Source organism: Ammospiza caudacuta, chromosome 1, assembly GCF_027887145.1.
Source record: "Ammospiza caudacuta isolate bAmmCau1 chromosome 1, bAmmCau1.pri, whole genome shotgun sequence".
Classification (NCBI taxonomy): domain Eukaryota; kingdom Metazoa; phylum Chordata; class Aves; order Passeriformes; family Passerellidae; genus Ammospiza; species Ammospiza caudacuta.
This window is the reverse complement of record NC_080593.1, coordinates 118,350,987-118,369,736: the sequence shown is the minus strand read 5'-3', so window position 1 is coordinate 118,369,736 and position 18,750 is coordinate 118,350,987. Positions and strand designations below refer to the sequence as shown.

The 18,750-nt window shown below is 36.8% G+C and overlaps 1 protein-coding gene across 6 annotated transcripts in view; it reads left to right on the top strand.

Annotated features, from left to right (window-relative positions):
• ASPH (aspartate beta-hydroxylase) overlaps nucleotides 1-18,750 on the top strand; it is a 111,780-nt gene that overhangs the window by 79,079 nt on the left and 13,951 nt on the right. For all 6 annotated transcript variants that reach the window (XM_058804323.1, XM_058804334.1, XM_058804318.1 and 3 more), the window contains 6 exons: nucleotides 258-394; nucleotides 5,727-5,825; nucleotides 6,521-6,610; nucleotides 10,139-10,276; nucleotides 16,577-16,712; nucleotides 17,554-17,645. In XM_058804323.1, the coding sequence (XP_058660306.1) occupies nucleotides 258-394; nucleotides 5,727-5,825; nucleotides 6,521-6,610; nucleotides 10,139-10,276; nucleotides 16,577-16,712; nucleotides 17,554-17,645 (692 nt within the window). The remainder of the gene's footprint in view (nucleotides 1-257; nucleotides 395-5,726; nucleotides 5,826-6,520; nucleotides 6,611-10,138; nucleotides 10,277-16,576; nucleotides 16,713-17,553; nucleotides 17,646-18,750) is intronic.

Below are 18,750 nucleotides of genomic sequence, written 5' to 3'. Positions count from 1 at the left end.
TGTGAAGGGTCCTCCACAAGAGGCTGCCATAGCACTGTGTGATTGCAGTGATTCTCTGAGATATTCTTGCTACACTCTCAGTGACACCCAGGCAGCTGAATGTGCTCCTGTCTGCTCAAGTTTTTCCAGGTTCTCCTTGATTGTCAGTGAAAGTGAATCACTTGCCTCTGATTTGTGTTTCCTTTGATGCTGTGTAAACATCTTACTACTGTTTCTTATATCTGCACTGGTAATTAAGTCTTGTTCAATCAAATCAGGTCGCATGAGGGGCTCCCTGGTGACTCTACAGAAATTAGTTCAGCTGTTTCCCAGTGAGACTTCATTCAAGAATGACCTTGGTGTTGGTTACCTCTTGATAGGAGATAACAGCAATGCTAAGAAAGTGTATGAAGAGGTGAGTTTCCATTCCAGCCAAGGAAAATTGCTATTTACATTCCTATGTTCATTTGAAAGATTGATTGATTCTAACTTTTTTATATTGTTAGACATGTCACATGAGAGATTTTTGAAGGGTTAATACAGATATAAGTTTTTTTCCTAATGCGGTTCTCCTCTAATTTTAATTTATTTTTCCTGATACTGTCATGCCATCCTCTCATTGGCAGAGAAATGCAGGTTATTTCCATATGCTTAATAATAAAAATCTTCTATCTTCTGGTAATCAGGTCTGGAATATATTGACGACACATCTAGGTGTGTTGTATGTAACATTTAATACTGAATGCATACTATAAAAGTGATAACCAATCTTCAAGACAAGGGAAGGAGAAGTAAGCCAGTTTATTTACAGGAAGAGCATTTCTAACCATGTAATCAAGTAGATCAGTTCTCACAAATCTATTTTACCTTAGTTTTTTCATCCTTTTATAAGTAGCTTAAAATCTGCTTTTCTTTCATGATGTTTGTAGTGTGGACAATTCACTGGATTTATATTTCTGCCTTATACTGTGGTTATCTGGCTGGGGGAACTTCACTGCCAGGAAAAGCCACTCTGCTCCTGTGATCTAGAAACCCTGTTAACATCTGGAAGCTGTCTGACAGATGTGGAGTCTGACATCATTGGTAGAGCACAAATCATAACACCTGACCAGGAATGGTCCTGTTGATGTTGGCACGCTCGTGGTGCTTGCTAATTGTCTGGTTAGGGAGGCTGGAAAGGGATCAGCAGGGTTAGTGCCACCTCCTGAGAATAAAGGCTCAGTTTTCCATCCCCCACATCTGGGGGGCTGAAGAGATTCTCATCTCTGATAGCTTCTGAAAGAGAAGGATGATGTTCAACCACATGGTGGGAAGCAGAAGCCAAACACTAGGAGTACCATTTTTTTTCCTCAAGCTCCTCTGGTAGTCTCAGATGTTGCCAGAATAATGTTTGCTTTGCTACTTTGGCTACTTTTTAGGTCCTTCCATAAAACATTTCTGTCCAATAATTTTTGGCTTGCTGTCAAAATTTCTCAGAGGATTGGAAATATTGGCTTTTAAAAGTAGAATTTATTAAACAAACCTGCTACTCAAGCTGCAAGGAATTTGAGAAAACAAAGCCATACTCCTCTTGGGCAAGATTTTCCCATGCAATTATTCAGTGTTTTGTTGCACACAACATATTTGCTAGAATTTCTCAATAATCACAGGTATTTTTATACATGGAGGAAGGTCATGAATTTGCTATATAATTACTTTGATACTGAGTTTTATATACTTCAGAAGAAATACATAGGGCTCTGATGAAGAATAGATATACAACTGGTGTGCTTTTAACATATTGTTTTCCATTCTTCTTTATCCAGTGTAACTATTCTATTTTATAGTTCACTAACACTAAAATAGAATAGAGCAGAGTGATGTTCTGTCGTTGTAAAAGGAGGAGAAATATTTTTGTTTTTTTTTTAAAGATTTGGATTCATCTTTTTAGAAAATCATGGTGGGTTTGTCTGTATTTTAGGTATTACTCAGGCTGAATTCCAACACAATAATGTAATTTTTTATTGCAGTTCAGGATAAGTTTGCACTAAGGATTTTTAAAATAATACCCAAAGAAACAGGGAGAATCTCATGTGTGTCTACTTTGGTTCTTGGTTCTACTTGCATGATTTTGGGCAGATTGCTTAGGGGCTGCATGGCCTGCTCTGGAGTGCTTTGCTCAGCTGTTGCAAGGCATATTTATAAAGTGCTTGCATTTCAGCTCCTACCATAGGTGCTCAGATTCTCTGCATGGTAGAGAAAGGGGCAAACTGAATAGTGGCTCTGAGGGCCTCATGGAGAAGTCTTGCTCTTCCCATGATTTTTTAAAAAGCTGAGAAACTTCTGCAGTGTGACTAACTCCTTCTCACTTGTGTAATCTTTTGATACAAAAATGTTAAGAGAGCACAGACAAGAGCATGAACTCATTGCTGCAAAGTAGATACCTCCAATATTTATGAATTCTGTGTTCTGTTTCCCAATGTAAGGTTGTTCATACATTTTATTCAAGTGTTCTTTAATGCAGAAGGGACAGGCATCTTAGACTTCAGTACACATTTTCAGGAGAGCATTCCCCTTATTCAACTCAAAGTCTCAGCTTTTTGTTGATTTCCCTCTAGCCTTATTCATGGTTGACTAAATTCCTGTGTATGTGGTACTTGTTTCTGCTGCTCAGGAAAATTCCCAAGTAGTTAAACACTCTTCTCTGTGGAGGAACTTTAACTCCAAGTTTCCCATTCCCTGGGAAGCTGCTAGATTCATGGGCAAAATCTTTGCTTCCTGGTGTAGCATTTCAATCTCCATTCAGTGTTACTGATCTGTGTTAAGCATGCACTGAGCACATGGAACCAGATGAACTCTGCACAGGTACTGTTCCCTACATGGGATCACAGTACATGCCATTTCAGATCAGCCATTTCAGATGCAAACCCAGGCTTGCATAATCTCCAAGGAATTGAATAGAAGCCCAGGGAATCCTAGAAGATGAAAACTTTCTGCTATGCTTTGCATTTAATAGCCAGTTTACATATTTGCCTGTCAATTCTTATTTTTCTTTCTAAATTTGTTACATCTGAGCAGCTTATTTTAAAAGTCTTTAATATATGTTTCTTCTTTTAGCTGCAGAAGCAATGTGTATAAACACTGAACTTCAGACCAAGAGAGTTTTTTTGCTTCCAACTGTAGTGTGGTATAGTATAACTTGCCCAAAATGCACTTTTCTAGTTTCTGTTTGCCAGAATTTTTTGCTGAACCACAGATGGAAAATAGTGTCCAGCTGGAGAGGATCTCAGTTTTGCCTCTAATATTAAATAATTTTCTTTTGAATTCACTTAGGGACATGGAAACATAATGTTAAGTATAATCCTAGTAGAATTCAGAACTATTTCTGTTTTCAAAGAGAGCATAACTTTAAAAGTAGTTCTGGTAGAATTAGAACTATTTTTGGTTCAAGCATCCACAGATTATTAAAAAACACAGCAAAAGACAACATTTTAAGACTGGTTACTCAGCCAATAGCTCTTTTTCTGCCTCCTTGCTGGGGCATGTGTGCATGGTTCAGTGCAGCATTATAGAGACAGGCTTAAGCCAGCTCTGATTGAGCTATCTCAGGTACCAAAACCAGAATATCCACATTAACACAGTACTCTGCCATGGCTAATTAGTATCTGATAGCCCCAGAGGTTAATTTCTATATTCATGATTAATATTTAATGGCCTATGAGCAGTTTAGTAAAACTTATTTCTAAACATAATTAATATTGCACACAGCAACAGCAACAGAGTAATACAATTTACATTAAATACTTCCAGTGTAATTTCTGCTGATTGTATCTCTTTGCTTCTCTTTAGGGGCCCTGAATGTAGATCATTCCTTAATGCAACTCGGCATAGTTTAAATGAACCGTAATACAGAAAATTCTATTCTGTCTTAATTAATCAGATAGCTTTATCCTATAGTTAAAGAAACTGTAACGAAATTATGTGGCTAATAAATATTTCTGTCAGTCATTTCATTTCACCCTGCAGGTACAGATTCTTGGATCAAAATAATTATACACAGAATCCTGTAGTCAAAAGGCATAAGATGCAGAAGGTGGTAGTGTAGTCTTATCCTAGGGATCAAGCTCATCCTTACTATGGTACTTTTTCCTAATAATGCCTCATACTATGGACTTCCAATTGATTCTCAAATTGTTTGTTCCTTCATAATAAGTAATTTCTGTGAAATGTTGCTATTTTTAACTCATAACATTTTGTACCTTCATGGCTGTGATTTTTGGTTTTGCTTGGATGTAGTTGGTGTGTTTAAGATTTGAGAAAAGAAAGAAGTTGGTCCTGAAAATGTCTTATGATTTTGCTTGTAATTATTTTGATTGAAAAGTGATGTCAGACAGTGACTGGAAAGGGCAGAGGGAAATAACTATAATGTATGCAGGCATTTTATCCCCAGCATAAGTTTAGTAGCTTCAAAAATGGATTTAGGCAAGATAAATTGCTCATCTGTCTGTTGTTTTGCATTTACCAGCTGTCTAGACATTCAGTGGATATCAGCTTCTGTAATTCCACTGCTGGCCAGGCTCCTGTGATGATCCTCACAGGCTGAGGGTCTATCTTGATAAAACTGTCTACCCTTATTTTAAGGAAAGAAGAGATGTGAAACAGATTAACTTAACCATGTAATTGATATTGCATAGAGCTACGAATTATATTGGATATGTACATCATAGAAATGCTGAGCTGGAAGTAGATCAAGACATTTGCTCTAATTTTTGCCCTTGGCTGAGGAAGACAAATGCACTTAAATTATCTGACTGGTGTCGGGGGTGCATATTTCAGAATTCAGGTTGGCAGCTTCACACTTCCTTCCCCTGAAACACTGCCCCATACACTGATCCTTCCCTACATCTGTCCCTGTACTCACAAATCCTTCTCTTCCACAGTCCCCATGAAATATCCATCTCTGGACATGTGCCCATGAGTTTCCCTTTTCTGCAGAATTAAGCCAGTTTGTAAACTCAGATACGATCTGAATCTTGTTGAGGGTACAAAATCTTTTAGCTGAATTTAGCATGCTTGGTCTTGGTCAAAGAGTGCAGCACACAACTACACAAGAATAATGTGTGCTTTCACATTGAGTCACTAGTGCAGTAGACTTTTTATTACCTTCTTTCCCATGGCCAGAAAAGTGCACAGTGTTCCAGAGAGTGCTCCAGTTCACCACTGTGCTGGCAGTGCCCTTGGTGTTCCAGAGCTTTCACATCCCCATCTCATGATGCTGGCATTACATTGCAGCTTCTTTCTGAATTGTGGTCATCATGTTTCACATAATTTCTCTTGCAAAAACTAGTTTGCTAACACTGGAAATCTAATTTAAAACTATTTTAGGTATGTTTCTGCTGCAGATTCTTTCAAGAGTAGCTGCTTTCCTTCTGATTATTCCAACCTAGAATAAGTAACTTAAGTGTTGATAGTGGGTTTAATTCTGTAATGAAACATGCTATAACTCAAGAGAGAAGTGTAGAAAAGGACAAGTGAAAAATAAAGTAATTTCTGTGGAAATAATTTTACTTCTGAGACTTCAAAGTTTGGTTTGTCTGGAGAGAGCGCAAAAGTGAACGAGGAAAAGAAAGCACAGACAAGCCAAGGGTTTACCTGAGAATCTGTAATGGAAGAAAATACAATTGCATTACTGAACAGTATTATGTACACAGATTTGTTAATTTGCATGGATTCATATAGGTGTATTTAATCAATTTTCTCTCAAACAGGTTCTAAGTCTGGCTCCAAATGATGGCTTTGCCAAAGTACATTATGGCTTCATCCTGAAAGCAGAAAACAAGATAGCAGAGAGCATACCTTATCTACAGGTACTTTTTCACCCACAGTAAATGTTTTACCAGCAAACAGTAGAATTGGAATATATAAAATGTGTCAGACTAGAAGTGTGCTAATTACAAATCACTGCTTAAACTATTTGTTGGAGTTATACTGGTGTATCACTGCTTATGAACTGGAACAAATTTGTACATTGAAAATCATCAATTCTTAAACATCAAGTGTTCGTTTTATTAATGATTAACCTGAAGTACAGAGCTCTGAGCCTCAAATTCTTTGAGGTTGGTAGTATGCTGCAAACCTAAGAGTCTTGAAAGATCCAGAGAAGCCTTATGTATACTTCTGGGTGTTTGGGAAGAAATACTACAAAATAAAACCTTGGTCCAGCTTTATAAAATGCTTGTGTAAATGTTTATAGGGTCAGGGACAAGTATCCATCTCTGAATATGCCTCTGTCTTAGAGGGATTGAAGGGAGAGGTTGTGGGATTTGGAAAACTGGTAACATTTCTCAATGACTTTCTACTTACATATTGTATTTATTCAGCTCAAATTCCAGGTTACCATGGTGGTGACATTTTTTACCTAGTTTCATAGCCTGTCTCTTGCATAGGATTCACAGATTATTTACAGCAATCAAATGAACTCTTTTAGAAGTCCTCTAAGTTTTCTTATAAGTTTCATATTTATTTATTTGTTTGTTTGTTTGTTTGTTTATGTAATTGTTAGGAAGGACTGGAGTCTGGTGACCCTGGCACAGATGATGGACGTTTTTATTTTCATCTGGGTGATGCGTTACAGAGAATGGGAGACAAAGAGGTACTGTTTAACCTGTTCTTGCTTTAAAATCTAAATCTGTGAGTGGCTGCAGAATCCAGGAAAGCATTTAATGATGGGTTTATTGTTGAAAACAAGAGTAGTTTGATTGCAACAACAATCCAGCCTGTGTGTGTAGAAGTCAAGATGATCAACAGCAAAAAATCCATTTGTAGGCATTACAGTACAATCTCGTAGCATCCCTTGCTTTAGATTTAACTGAGAATGTTTAAGCTGGCATAGGGCAGCTTCAAACAAGGGACTAAAAATTTACAAAAATTTTAACTGTTTCTAGAAACTGTGTTCTGCTTATATCACTTACAACACGGATTTTAATGAGTTAAAATAATCAGTTACTTGTATTTTACTGTATAGAAGTTCTTGTCTAACACTGTTTTGTAAATCTTCCTTAATTTCCAAGGAAAAAGCACCAATGTTTATGAGATAAAAGAGGATCATGAGAGGACTGAATGTGTGGGCTGAGTTATGAATTTTTTTCAATAACTAAATTAGCAAATCAATCAGGAAAACAGAAATTTGTACTATGTATCTGTTGAGAGCCGAACGAAAACAAACATATAATGCTAGAAGCCATAAGAGTTTCTCTTTTGTTTATTTGAAATCAAATTATACCTAAAAGTGAAATTTAAGTATGTGACTTTCCACTATTGTCGTGGCAGGGGAGCAAAGGACCTTTTCTGAAGACTCTGATTAGTCATGGACTTTAAAAGGAGCATGAATTTAAAAACAACAGCAAAAAAAATCCAATTCCTAGGTGGGAAATATGAAGAGAATAAGCATTAAAAATCTGAGTAGAAATAGCCATGAAAATCACTGCTTTTTAATTACTTACTTAGTAATGTAAGTAATAATTAATACCTTAAAAACTGTAAAATTAATACCTAAAAACTGTAAAAATATGAATACCTAATTATTAATAATTAATACCTTAAAGCTGTTAAATTAATATTAATACCTAAAAACTGTTAAAAATGCTGACCCCTTTAGTGCTGTGGCCCAGTCAGGAGGTGCTTCTCCAGTATGAACTGCAGACAAGTGGGCTGAAGCCACTGTATGTGATCTTTCTCAAGTCTAGTTCATCAGTTTACCTTTTTTTTAAATAATTCATGGAACTTTTATTACAATACTTTATACATACAGTAGATCTAGAATGTAATATCTGAATTTTAAGCTAGATTACCTTCCCTCAATACTCTTCCAATGACTTTTTTTAAATTGTTCATTTATAAGTGAGAATTAGTTTACTTCATTTTACTTAGAAACATATGCACACACAGAGTCTGCTTTCACACTCTATCTGACTCTGTCTCCTTCTCTCAAATTCCCTGTACATTTCCATGGGACACTTCTGGGTTGAGTTGCTGAGCCTGGAACATCCCATTGCCATTTGTTTGAATAAAGATACCACACAGATGTAATTAATGTACAGCATCTCTAACTCCAGGATTATTATGTGTTAATGTTTATGGAGTTAATGGCCAAATCTGCTGTAGAAAAAGTTTAATTAATGACAAATGAACTTCTTGGGATAGAGGAGACTTCTAAATTTATCAATGGAAAGTCCATTGTTCAGCTAAATTTTCCTCACTGACCTTGCTAGATTTGCTGAATTTCAAGATTTAATCAAGGAAACCAATCAATATTTAAGTTAGATGTGAAATTGTTATCACTGGAGGTTTGTTGAAGGGAGATATTCATCTATTAGAGCTAAATTAGGAATTATGAATGTGGCCTTGGGAAATGTGAGGGGAGCAGTGTTGAGTATGCCCTTTCCAACTATAATTTGATAAAACGCCATGTTGGCTTAAGAAAAGAGAAGTTAAAACCTAGAAGTTGTTACACAACAAAGCACTCTTCACATAGATTGGATAAACTGAGTGCATCTCCAACAGTTTCTCTCCTGGAAAGGAGAGCTACACTGTTGTAGCTGTCCATGTTCCCCTGCCAAGACCTGCATGAGAAAAGAAATCTTTCACTAAGTCTTGGGAAAGGATGAGTGAGGCAGCCTAACCCTACTCCATCCTGATAAAGGCAATTTCTTTAGCACAATTCTTCTAATAAATAAAAAATAATTGTGTTATACGTTGTAATTATAGCTAATGTATCTTAAACAGCAGCAACATTCATACTCATCACTCAGGGGCTGAAACAAATAATTCATTCCCCTTATCATTTGGGCTAACTCCAGACATTGCAATTGATTGGAGGCAGTCAGCATGAACCATCGCTTGATATCTCACTGGTATTTTAACAATTGGGGGAACAAATGTTATAAATCCTAATGCTTCCATTTCAGACAGTTAACCAAGATAACATCAACATTTAAATATATGCTGTGTATTACCTTATTATATTTTTGACCCGTGCACAATTTTACTGAGCTTCTCTAGGCAAAAAAAGATGATAGTTTATAAATGATCTGCTGTTATTCTGTTCATCCACACTATTTTTGTGTACTTCAAGTAAATACTGTAGAGCAACAATGTATTGCAGACTTTGCTCCATACTTTGGGAGACTTATAAAGATCAGAGTACAACAATTTTCAAAAACTTGAAGAAAGTTTACAAACTCTCAGTGAGGACTTTGGCCAGTTGTTCAAGGCAGGGATTGCCACCTGCCTCAGTCCCTCGGCTCTGGAATGATTGTTCTCATATTTCCCTACTTAGCTGTCTTGGGTTTTTTTTTTTAGTTTTTGGTGGGGGTTTTTTAGTTTGGTTTTTTTTGGGGGGGGGGGTTGGGGGAAGGGTGTTTATTTTTTTGTTTATTGGAGGATTTTTTACAATTATGTTGTCTGAACTATTGCAGCTGTAGCAGCAATGCTGGGCAGGAAGGAGGCAGCTCTGTATAACTTTCTCTGCGTGTGGTTTCTCACAGTACTACAAATGCTGGATGTTTTTTTTCCAAGCATCTCATTTTCTTGCTTTGCTTTTTTTGCTGCTATGCAGGGGTAAAACAAGTTGTGTAAAGGGAGAGTAAAGACAAAAAAAGGTCCGGTATTAATTTCAGCAGGTTTCTGTCGTGTGATCAGTTAGGGTGAGATGAAAAATATTTGTAGAAACTCAAGTGCATGTAAGTATTAGATTATTAACACTTTAAGTCATCATTGTTTTCATCATCACAGCATCTCCACTGGCAGCAGAAGACAGTCATCTTTCACATGTAGGCAGAAGATTGAAACAGAGAAAATGCAATTGAGTAAGATGAGAAACAATTGGATATTCCAAGTCCAAGGGCATGAATTATCAGCCTGTATTTGATGTGAATGGTTGTGAGAAGATTATCCTGTTTTGTTAACGTTGAACTGGACTCTCTTGGCCAACTGATCTAATTTGTCATTTGGGTTTTTTTGTTTGTGGTTTTTTTTTCCTAAAGTATTCATTAGTACATTTTATTGAAAGAATAACCCCAACATCTGAAGAGACAGTCTCTGTCTTGCAAGGAAATGTTACTTTTTTCCTGTAGGAGCTTGGCTGATGTGAGTTTGATTGTTTACAACTGCAATGTTTTAGGCATACAAGTGGTATGAGCTTGGGTACCAAAGAGGTCACTTTGCATCAGTTTGGCAGCGCTCCCTCTACAATGTCAAGGGACTGAAGGCTCAGCCTTGGTGGACAGCAAGGGAAACTGGATATACAGAACTGGTGAAGGTAAGGCTTCATTATACTTTTGTTTTTATTAAAATTGAAGCTATAATTTCAGTTATTAAGCAGAGAAAACGCTAATCAATAAGGTCAGAACTACTGACTGTGAATTCCAGACAGAGCTGTCAGACTGAGCACAAGAATTAAATAAGATGCTATAAAATAAGCTTAGACATTTTCAAATTTGAGAATGGGAACAGGCTGGCTGAAATTATTAATAAATACAAAATTTGCATGGTAGACAAATGTAACATCTCAAGTGGAAAATGACAGCACAATTTGGTAATGTCTAGAATACCCATTGTGAATTTTTAATTAGTCAGGAAAGGCTGTGCTTTTGAGCCCTTTTCTAATATTTAGTGACTATAGAAGCTTTTAATTGCATGAGAGAAACAAGTGTAGGTTCCCAGTGATGGATTTAACAAAAGATAATAATGCAGAATTTAAATTCTTTAAAAGGTTTTTGTCTATTTAATGCATGCAAGTAGTGTGGTTATTGTTCATAACAGTAGCTTTTATTTCCAAATTTACATTGTTTTTTATTAATTTACTATAATTCTAATAATAATTCATAAAAATTTAGGAAGACCCTTTTTTCCTGTATGTTTCAATTATTGGTGTGTCATTTAGAGAATCCACTATGATAAATTATTTAAACCCAAAAAAGTATATTTGTAAGGAACAAACTCCTTCAGAGTGGTTGTTTCTTTATACTTAGTTACATAGCATGTTTAAAAAAAACACTGTGGAAAGATGGTTATTTAAAAAAAATAAAAGTAGTTTAAAAAGGAAGATTGCTCTTTGTTATGGTTTTGATGGCAACAAAAATAAAGCTAGAGATTTAGATTAAAGTGGGATTCTCCAATGTGATCTCAGCCACACCAAAAAGCAGTGAAATGTTCTCATATTGAATTAATTCTTGAGGTATGTGTGGAATGGATGCTTCTTGCCATAAAAGATATGGAGAAACTGGGAACTTCTTAATATGTTTCTGTCAAACAAAAAGGAAGTAGGAATATTATTTGACTAGTGTCTTAGAGCTACATGCAGTGTTGTTTTACAGTTCCTTACATGTAAACCTTTCAAATTCCTATGTCTCAGAACGTAATGATCCATTCACCCTTGGCATGAGTCAGCTTTGAAGGGTGAAAGAATTCACTTGATGTTATAAAATGGACAGAGCTTCACCTTGAAGGTTTTTTTCAGGTGAATCAGGTCATATATGAAGATCTTGGTTTGGATCAGCATCTTGAGTGGCTTCTAGAAGAGCTGCTCAGAAAACCAGCAAGGATAAAAGTTCACCCCAGACCTCCACAGTACAACTGCCTCTCTGGAATTCAATAATACCTTTTCATTTGGTGGTACACGTTTTGGCTGTTTTATTAGCAATATGTCAGTGAATCTAGATTAAATTGTCACTGGTAAATTGCTTCTACAGGTATCATAATTTGGGAGCAGTAAGGTCTTTAAAACAACACTCACAGTTTAAAGTATAAAGCCAAAATGTAGTTATTTGCGTCAGGACAAATATTTGTATTGTTGTGTTTTTTGTAACTCAAGAAAATACTTGAAGTTCTGAAAGAAAGCAGGTTCAATTCTAATTACATACAATGCTGTAAGCAAGCAAGACTAGAGGTAGTATTCTTCAGGAAGCAGCAAAACATTATTGATGACATTAGTTTTCTAATTTCTGAAGTACTCCAACTTCTGTACATGGTTTAGTTGAAATAATTATTTCCCCTTCTCACAAAGCAGAAACCAATCAACAGTTAGTTCCTACTGCTTCATTTCATAACATTTCTCTTTGGTCTGTGTGGGAAATTCTTCCAGATACCATGGTAGAATTCAATATGTATATATACTGTACAAACTGGTATATACTGTGTACACTGATATATACTGTACACAGCACTGGAGGCCCTGACCTCTCTGAGTTTCACTACTTGTTACATAGGAATGAACTATTTTTAAACCAATAACTTGGTATCTTAATAATGCTAAATGAGCATTTATATGGGGCTGGAGCAATAGTAATGCTGAACTCTCTTTGGTTCATTCCATTTACCAGCACAGCTGTGGTCAGTGGCATCTTACAGCACAGACCTGGCTTGATTTTCTTATAAAGGGTCATCTAGTTTCTTGGGCCTAGAGATGAAGATGTGAATTTTGATGCTACTTTGCTTTTTCCACAGAAAGCCTAAAGAGAAAATTGTCTTTTTACAGTATTCTCAGTTTAATAATTTCCTTCTGAGGGGCATTCAGCTTGACTAGCTGTAATCATACATATTGAGACATACTGTCCATGCTAGTGGCATTGTTTGCAAGTGAAAAAAAAGGGTATTTCCACAGGATGATTCATTTTTACAATGCTAAGTAACTGTCTAAACATGGCATGTCTCCTTTTAACTCCATGGTGTTAACTGTCCTACTGCTTTAATTAAAAAATGGGTCCTGACGCTTAACTTCCTGGTGGGTAAGGTTAAAAAAAGACAATCTCCTACTTTATCTCTTTTAATATTACCTGGTTGCCTGGATGTCTTAAGGAAGAGGGGTTTGGGCTGGGTTTTTTGTGGGGGCAAGGAGGCGGGGAAGACTGAGAATCTCAGTAATACTTATCAAGACGTTGTAGATCTTAATTAGTGGAACTGTGCTGAAGGCAAGTTTTGAATCTCTCTGCACTTCACTGAGGCTTAATGTTTTTCCTTGAAAGAACAGGGAGAGGCACCTGATTTCTCAGGGAGAAGAAAATATAAACCTTTATATTAGGAAGGGTGTGGTGAGTGAGTTATGTAGAGATGTTCTACTAATGTTTCTGATGTACAGGCATTTTAGGCCTTTGGATCTGGGAATTCAAGAAACTGTCTTCCTCTTTTGACCTCAATTGAAAGGAAACTTTACTTTCATCTTTGACAACCCATCCTTTTCCCTTGGAATGATTAGCTTTCCTCAGCCAGTCTGAGTCATTGCATCTTTCTCCAGTACCTTCTGTAGAACCTCATTTATAGCATTATTCTATTCTGGTGCTCATTAAAAAAATAATAAAAGAGATACAATGATGTTGGATCCTAGAGACTTTCCACTGGTCTGAAATTAATATGTAGGCAATGACTTAATTAATTTTGTCCTTTCTGCATGTTGTGTCCTTTGACATTTGGAAAGGACCCAGACAATGCTTTGCCAATAATTTACTACAATTTACTGATGGATTAAAGTAGATCTTGTATTTTGCTTTTCTCTGATGGCTTAGATTTTATTATATAAACTTTCAAGTGCATCAAGAAAAGTGCAGAAAGACAGTGAAAGTATTGGCAACAGAGCATATCTTTATAGTTTTCCATAGGCTGACAGCTGGGCCTTAATGGTTTTGGTAATAATAGCTAAACATTCATAGGCAAGGGAGAAATTTAATTGAAATGTGTACTTAAAGTGTGGTTGGATGCTTTAAGGGGAGCCTTGTGTTGAAAAGAGCAAAGATGATGCATACAAGTGCTGATGTTGGAGCTCTGTGGGTGATTGGATGGGTGCAAGGAATCTATTTTGAACAGTTTAAAACACTGCCCCCCTTGCTTGGAGGTTATCAGCGTTACCCAGTGGAGATGTGGTAACTGATTGTGAATGCTTTCCTATTCTGTTCCATAACAAAGTGAAGTACATTAAACTCTTCACCACGATTTTATTTTATAGTTCAGTGAATTAAAATGGATGTGTGGTCAGTAGTTATGCCTCACATGAGGGGTAGCCACCTCTTAATCTCTTCCTGTGTCATTTATAACCACATTTTGAAAGGGTTTGACAGAGTAAGGATACTTTCAATGTAATAGTCTCATATAAAAACCTCCCATATTAAACAATCCCTATTTAAATAAAATCTACATTATTGCCAGATGTACAGCAACTGTAAACTTCAATTGTTATTAGAAACTGTGTTTAAAAAGCCATATGAAGGTTTATGGGAATCAGCTGCTAGCAAACAAGTACATATGCTCCCAGTGCTTGTTGCCTCCTGATTTTTCAGCTGTAATCAGGATACTGCATTGAATTTAATACTAATTTTTTGCTCTAACCTGGAGCTTGAATCCTTTCATATCATGGAGGCATAAGTACATTTAACTTTTTTTCCTGCAGATACCAATTCTTAGATCAGGAGCTGTAAGTCCAAGTCCTGGACTTAAACATGTTTGAATGTTTTTTGTGTTCTTACTGTTCAAGATATCCCTGAGAGGCTGCATGGTGTTTGAACTCCCCACTTTATTTCTCCCAGGAGTTTTCTGTTGGTCAATATGAAGAACTGTCAGTGTGTTTTACAGATGGGGGTCTGTGTTTTCAGGACAGAAACCCTATTGATATCTGAGCAATTTATGTCTAAAACCATTGAGGATTTAGCTCTAAATTGATGGGGGGTATTCAAATAAATTTGTATCTAACATGTTGGGGAGGGAGCCTTTAAACACAAGGACAAACAGTCACCTTTATAGGTTAGCCTTCAACCTGTGGCACTTGAGGGACAGTAGAGGGGACAGAGCAGCTGTTGCCTACAATGCCTTGGACCACCAGTGCTCTTCATGTGTCATCTTGTCTGCATGGATGAATGCTCCCTCTTACCTTTTTTCAGCTGAGGAAGTAGGAGGAGTTTGAGGAAGCACAGAAGAACTTGGAATGTCTTTGAAAGTTTTCCAGTTTTGTTGCTCTATATCACTTTAAATTGGGGCTGGTGTGAGTGTAGGTTATTTTCATCTTTCTCTTCTCCAGCCAGTGCCAAACCAGGTACTCAAGCTGGCATTTCCTTTTGTAGATAGGGCAGTGCTGAATAAGTAGCAGCACTGTTCTCATATACATCTCTGATTAGGTGGAAATTTTCGATCTTTTTCTGTACCCTACACTATTTGGAAAAGTCAGTTTTCCAAAGATATTCAAACAAGTCTTTGCAATTTTACTTAATGCTAGCTGTTAAATGAGTGTTATAGAAACCATCAATGAGGGAGAATAATGTGAATACACTAGGAAAAATAAGCATTCTTCCCCATTTTTTGATAAGCGAGAGAAAAAAACAATTTGTTATGATAGAGATTACTGTAATAACAGAAGTGAAATCCATATTTTCATACATTTTAGCCTAGCTAAAATTGCTCTAGTGGGAGAAAGTAGCTGTATTATAGACGTGTTCTAGGCAAAGTTTGCTTTGTTGAGCCTTTTATGATATAGCAATACAAACCAATTTTGTCAGAGCAACTTTTCCTTTAAGTAAAAAGACCTCAAGTGGAAAATGCAACTGTTTATTTTACATGAGGATGGCTAATAAAGGGGGCACTTATATCACCTAGCTATATCACCTTCTATTCATCATATAAGGAGGTAGTGTGGGAACATACCATAGGTTATTTCAGTGTGAAATGGATTGAAAATGTCTTACAGAAATGCATTGTTCAAGAGCACAAAGGAATAATGAAAACTATTCACCCAAAATAAGGTTTAGTGAGAAAAGTAAGCTGCTGGGAAATTGAAGTTACTTTTACCCAGACCCATTGTTATACTGTGGGTTTTCCATTTATAGTGCTATAACATTAAAATTACTTATTATTGGTAGAATAAAAGGTTTTCTAAGCTATCTGATTTCTCCAAATATAATGTCCCAAGGCAGAAGAGAACAGAAATTTTAATTCTGCTATTTTGTGGGTTTGTATGTATGAAGTATCAGGCAGCTCACACATTCTCAATCATTGTGTCCATAAATGATCACCTGGCATTTCAAGTTGTATGTGACTTTTGCAACAGCATCAACACATGCAAGTGAATCTCAGCACAAGCCTTTTTGAAAGTTTCAGTCATAAACTTCAACTCAAGTGGTATGTTTTAATTTGGCCTCTTTGGCCTGTAATATTGTGCCAACACCTGGAGTTCCAGGTTATGTATGTGGTTTTCCAGTTGCAGGAATGATTCCAGGTCACATGCACATAATTTAGGAAGATCAATACATTTAGCTTGCAATACAAAATGATTACTTAAAGAGCCCTTAGGCTCATCAAAAAGCAAGTCAAAGTGAGGCCTGGTCTGCAAAGAGGCTGGCTATTGTTGAAATCTTACAATCCCAATGTAATTGAATCTGAAGATTTCAAAGTGAAAGTTATTTTTCCTGCCTTAACATGTCAGAAGGGAACAGAATTTAAAGCAACTTGATAATAACGCCAAATGCTTTCTTTTATTGCTTTTAAATATATAAATAAAGCTAATAATGGCAGGAAAAACTAAAAATTATACTAAAGCCAAACACAGTAATTTCTCAGTGCAGTAACATGTCTCTCACAACAGTCCTTAGAGAAAAACTGGAAGCTCATTCGGGATGAGGGTCTTGCTGTGATGGATAAAAAACGAAGCCTCTTCCTGCCTGAAGATGAGAACCTACGGGAGAAAGGAGACTGGAGCCAGTTTACCTTATGGCAACAAGGTAAAGCAGTCTGTATTTCTTGTCTTTCCTCAATTTCATGATCTCAGATTCACATAGTTTAGTAAGGACTATCAATACAGCTTTTTCTAAAACTGTTTTTCTAATCAGTATACGGAGGAAGGGAATTGATAAAACAGTGTTTGGGATCCCTGTGACAATGAGCAGGAGTTCTTCACTCTAAACCATGTTGTCTCCAAATACCTCTGAGGGTCCCTTGAGTATGGTAACTGTTCAATGAGTGCACTCCTCTTGTGGCATAATGCATAGTACAGGGTAAGCCTGAGGGAAGATGGGGACCTGGGAGAAGGCACATCCTCAGTTCTGGGTTGCCAGCTAGGGGAGCTCTGTCATTCAGAAATGGTGTGAGCAAAAGAATATGGCTTTAATGAGCCTGCTGCCCTGCCCCTGCACTCTGCATTGGGAGGCTCAACTCTTGGAATGACCTTAAATTCTTATAAAACTCCACATATGAAAGAGTACTTTAAAATAAAATACTAAAGGCAAATTTATATCAAAATATAATCTGGTGTTGAAATTTTACGATACTGGGGGCATTTTAAATCTTTTTTCTCCTATGCATCCACATTAGTGATTATACATTTAAAATAACACTTTTTAAACGGAAGAAAGCCTGCTGTTCACAAATAATGTAAAAGTAAAATGTGTAGGCTGCTATTACAGCATGGAGGTACTTAGGTTGCACGGTCCTAAAATGAGAACAGTAATATTTACCTGTCTCTCAGTGTCAGGTCTTTGGCAGCTTTGTTGCTCTTCTGAAAAGCAGAAAATGGAAAGGTTCATTCATTGCTCTTACCAATGCTCTATCCATTATTTTCACTAGGAAGAAAAAATGAGAATGCTTGTAAAAGTGTTCCGAAAACCTGTGCTTTATTGGAAAGATTCCCAGAAGCTACTGGCTGCAGAAGAGGGCAGGTACCTGGCAAACTTCTTCATTTTTGCAAATTCATAATGCTGGGAGCAGGTGATTTTGGGGAATAGAGGGACATGTATAGAGGAATGCACAATTTTTATATATTTAATGATGCCTCAAGCACACGATAAACTTAACAATAAAAATATGCCCCTATTTAACTGTCAGCAAATACCAGGTGAAATATGTTAGCTGAAGCCTTTCTGTGGACTTCTTAGTTGAGCCATTTTACCTTTTGTTTCCTGGGAGCTCATGGTAGATAAGTAGTTATTTGCCATGGGTCAACCAATAAGTAAAGCCTTACTAAACCTCAGCCTGAAGTGACCTGATCTGACCCATAGCCTAACCTCCTTCGAGCAGGAGGTTGGATGAGGTCCTTTCTAACCTGAGCTTTATTTTCTGATCTGAACCTAACTTCACATGACTAATTTAGTGAGCCAGATTCTCACTGTGATAAACTTCACTTGTCCACCCCAGCCTGGCTGCATTAGACAGAGGAAGAATCACCTTGTGGAAGCCAAATAATGCTGCCACATGCTTCTTTCCTGAAGGTGAAGGAAAGAAATTGTACATCCATGAGTGTGGGTGCCAACAACATTTGTTTCACGTGCCTACAATGACTATTCAGCTATCAGTAAACCTCACTTGATCATGCAGTAGACCTGTATAGGTCAATGCACATGCATTGGTTGTGTAGGACATAAGTTTTCATTTTTTTCCAAGTTATTATATTTTGTCTACAATAACTATGTGAGAATATCCTTCACATGGTAAAATAAGGATGCAAAAGTTGAAAAGCCCAGTGCTAATTTAGCCCTGTTTCAGACCCTTGAGTGCATGTATTCATCTTTTTGACCAGTCCCTTGCTTTTGATGTGCAGAACTGCACTGGGTGGTTACTGCTGTGGTAATGAACAAAGCTGTTGTTCCATGAATTGGTTGCAAAGCCAGGTTATAGTGAATATAACTGATTAGAAGTCATCACACTCAATGTGGCTACAATAAAATTGCTCTCAGTCACATCCAGAGCCAAAGTGGATCCCTCCCTGAGAGCAGATTCTCTTGGAGAGCTACTGTTTTGTTCATAATTTCTTGGTGCTCTATAGTT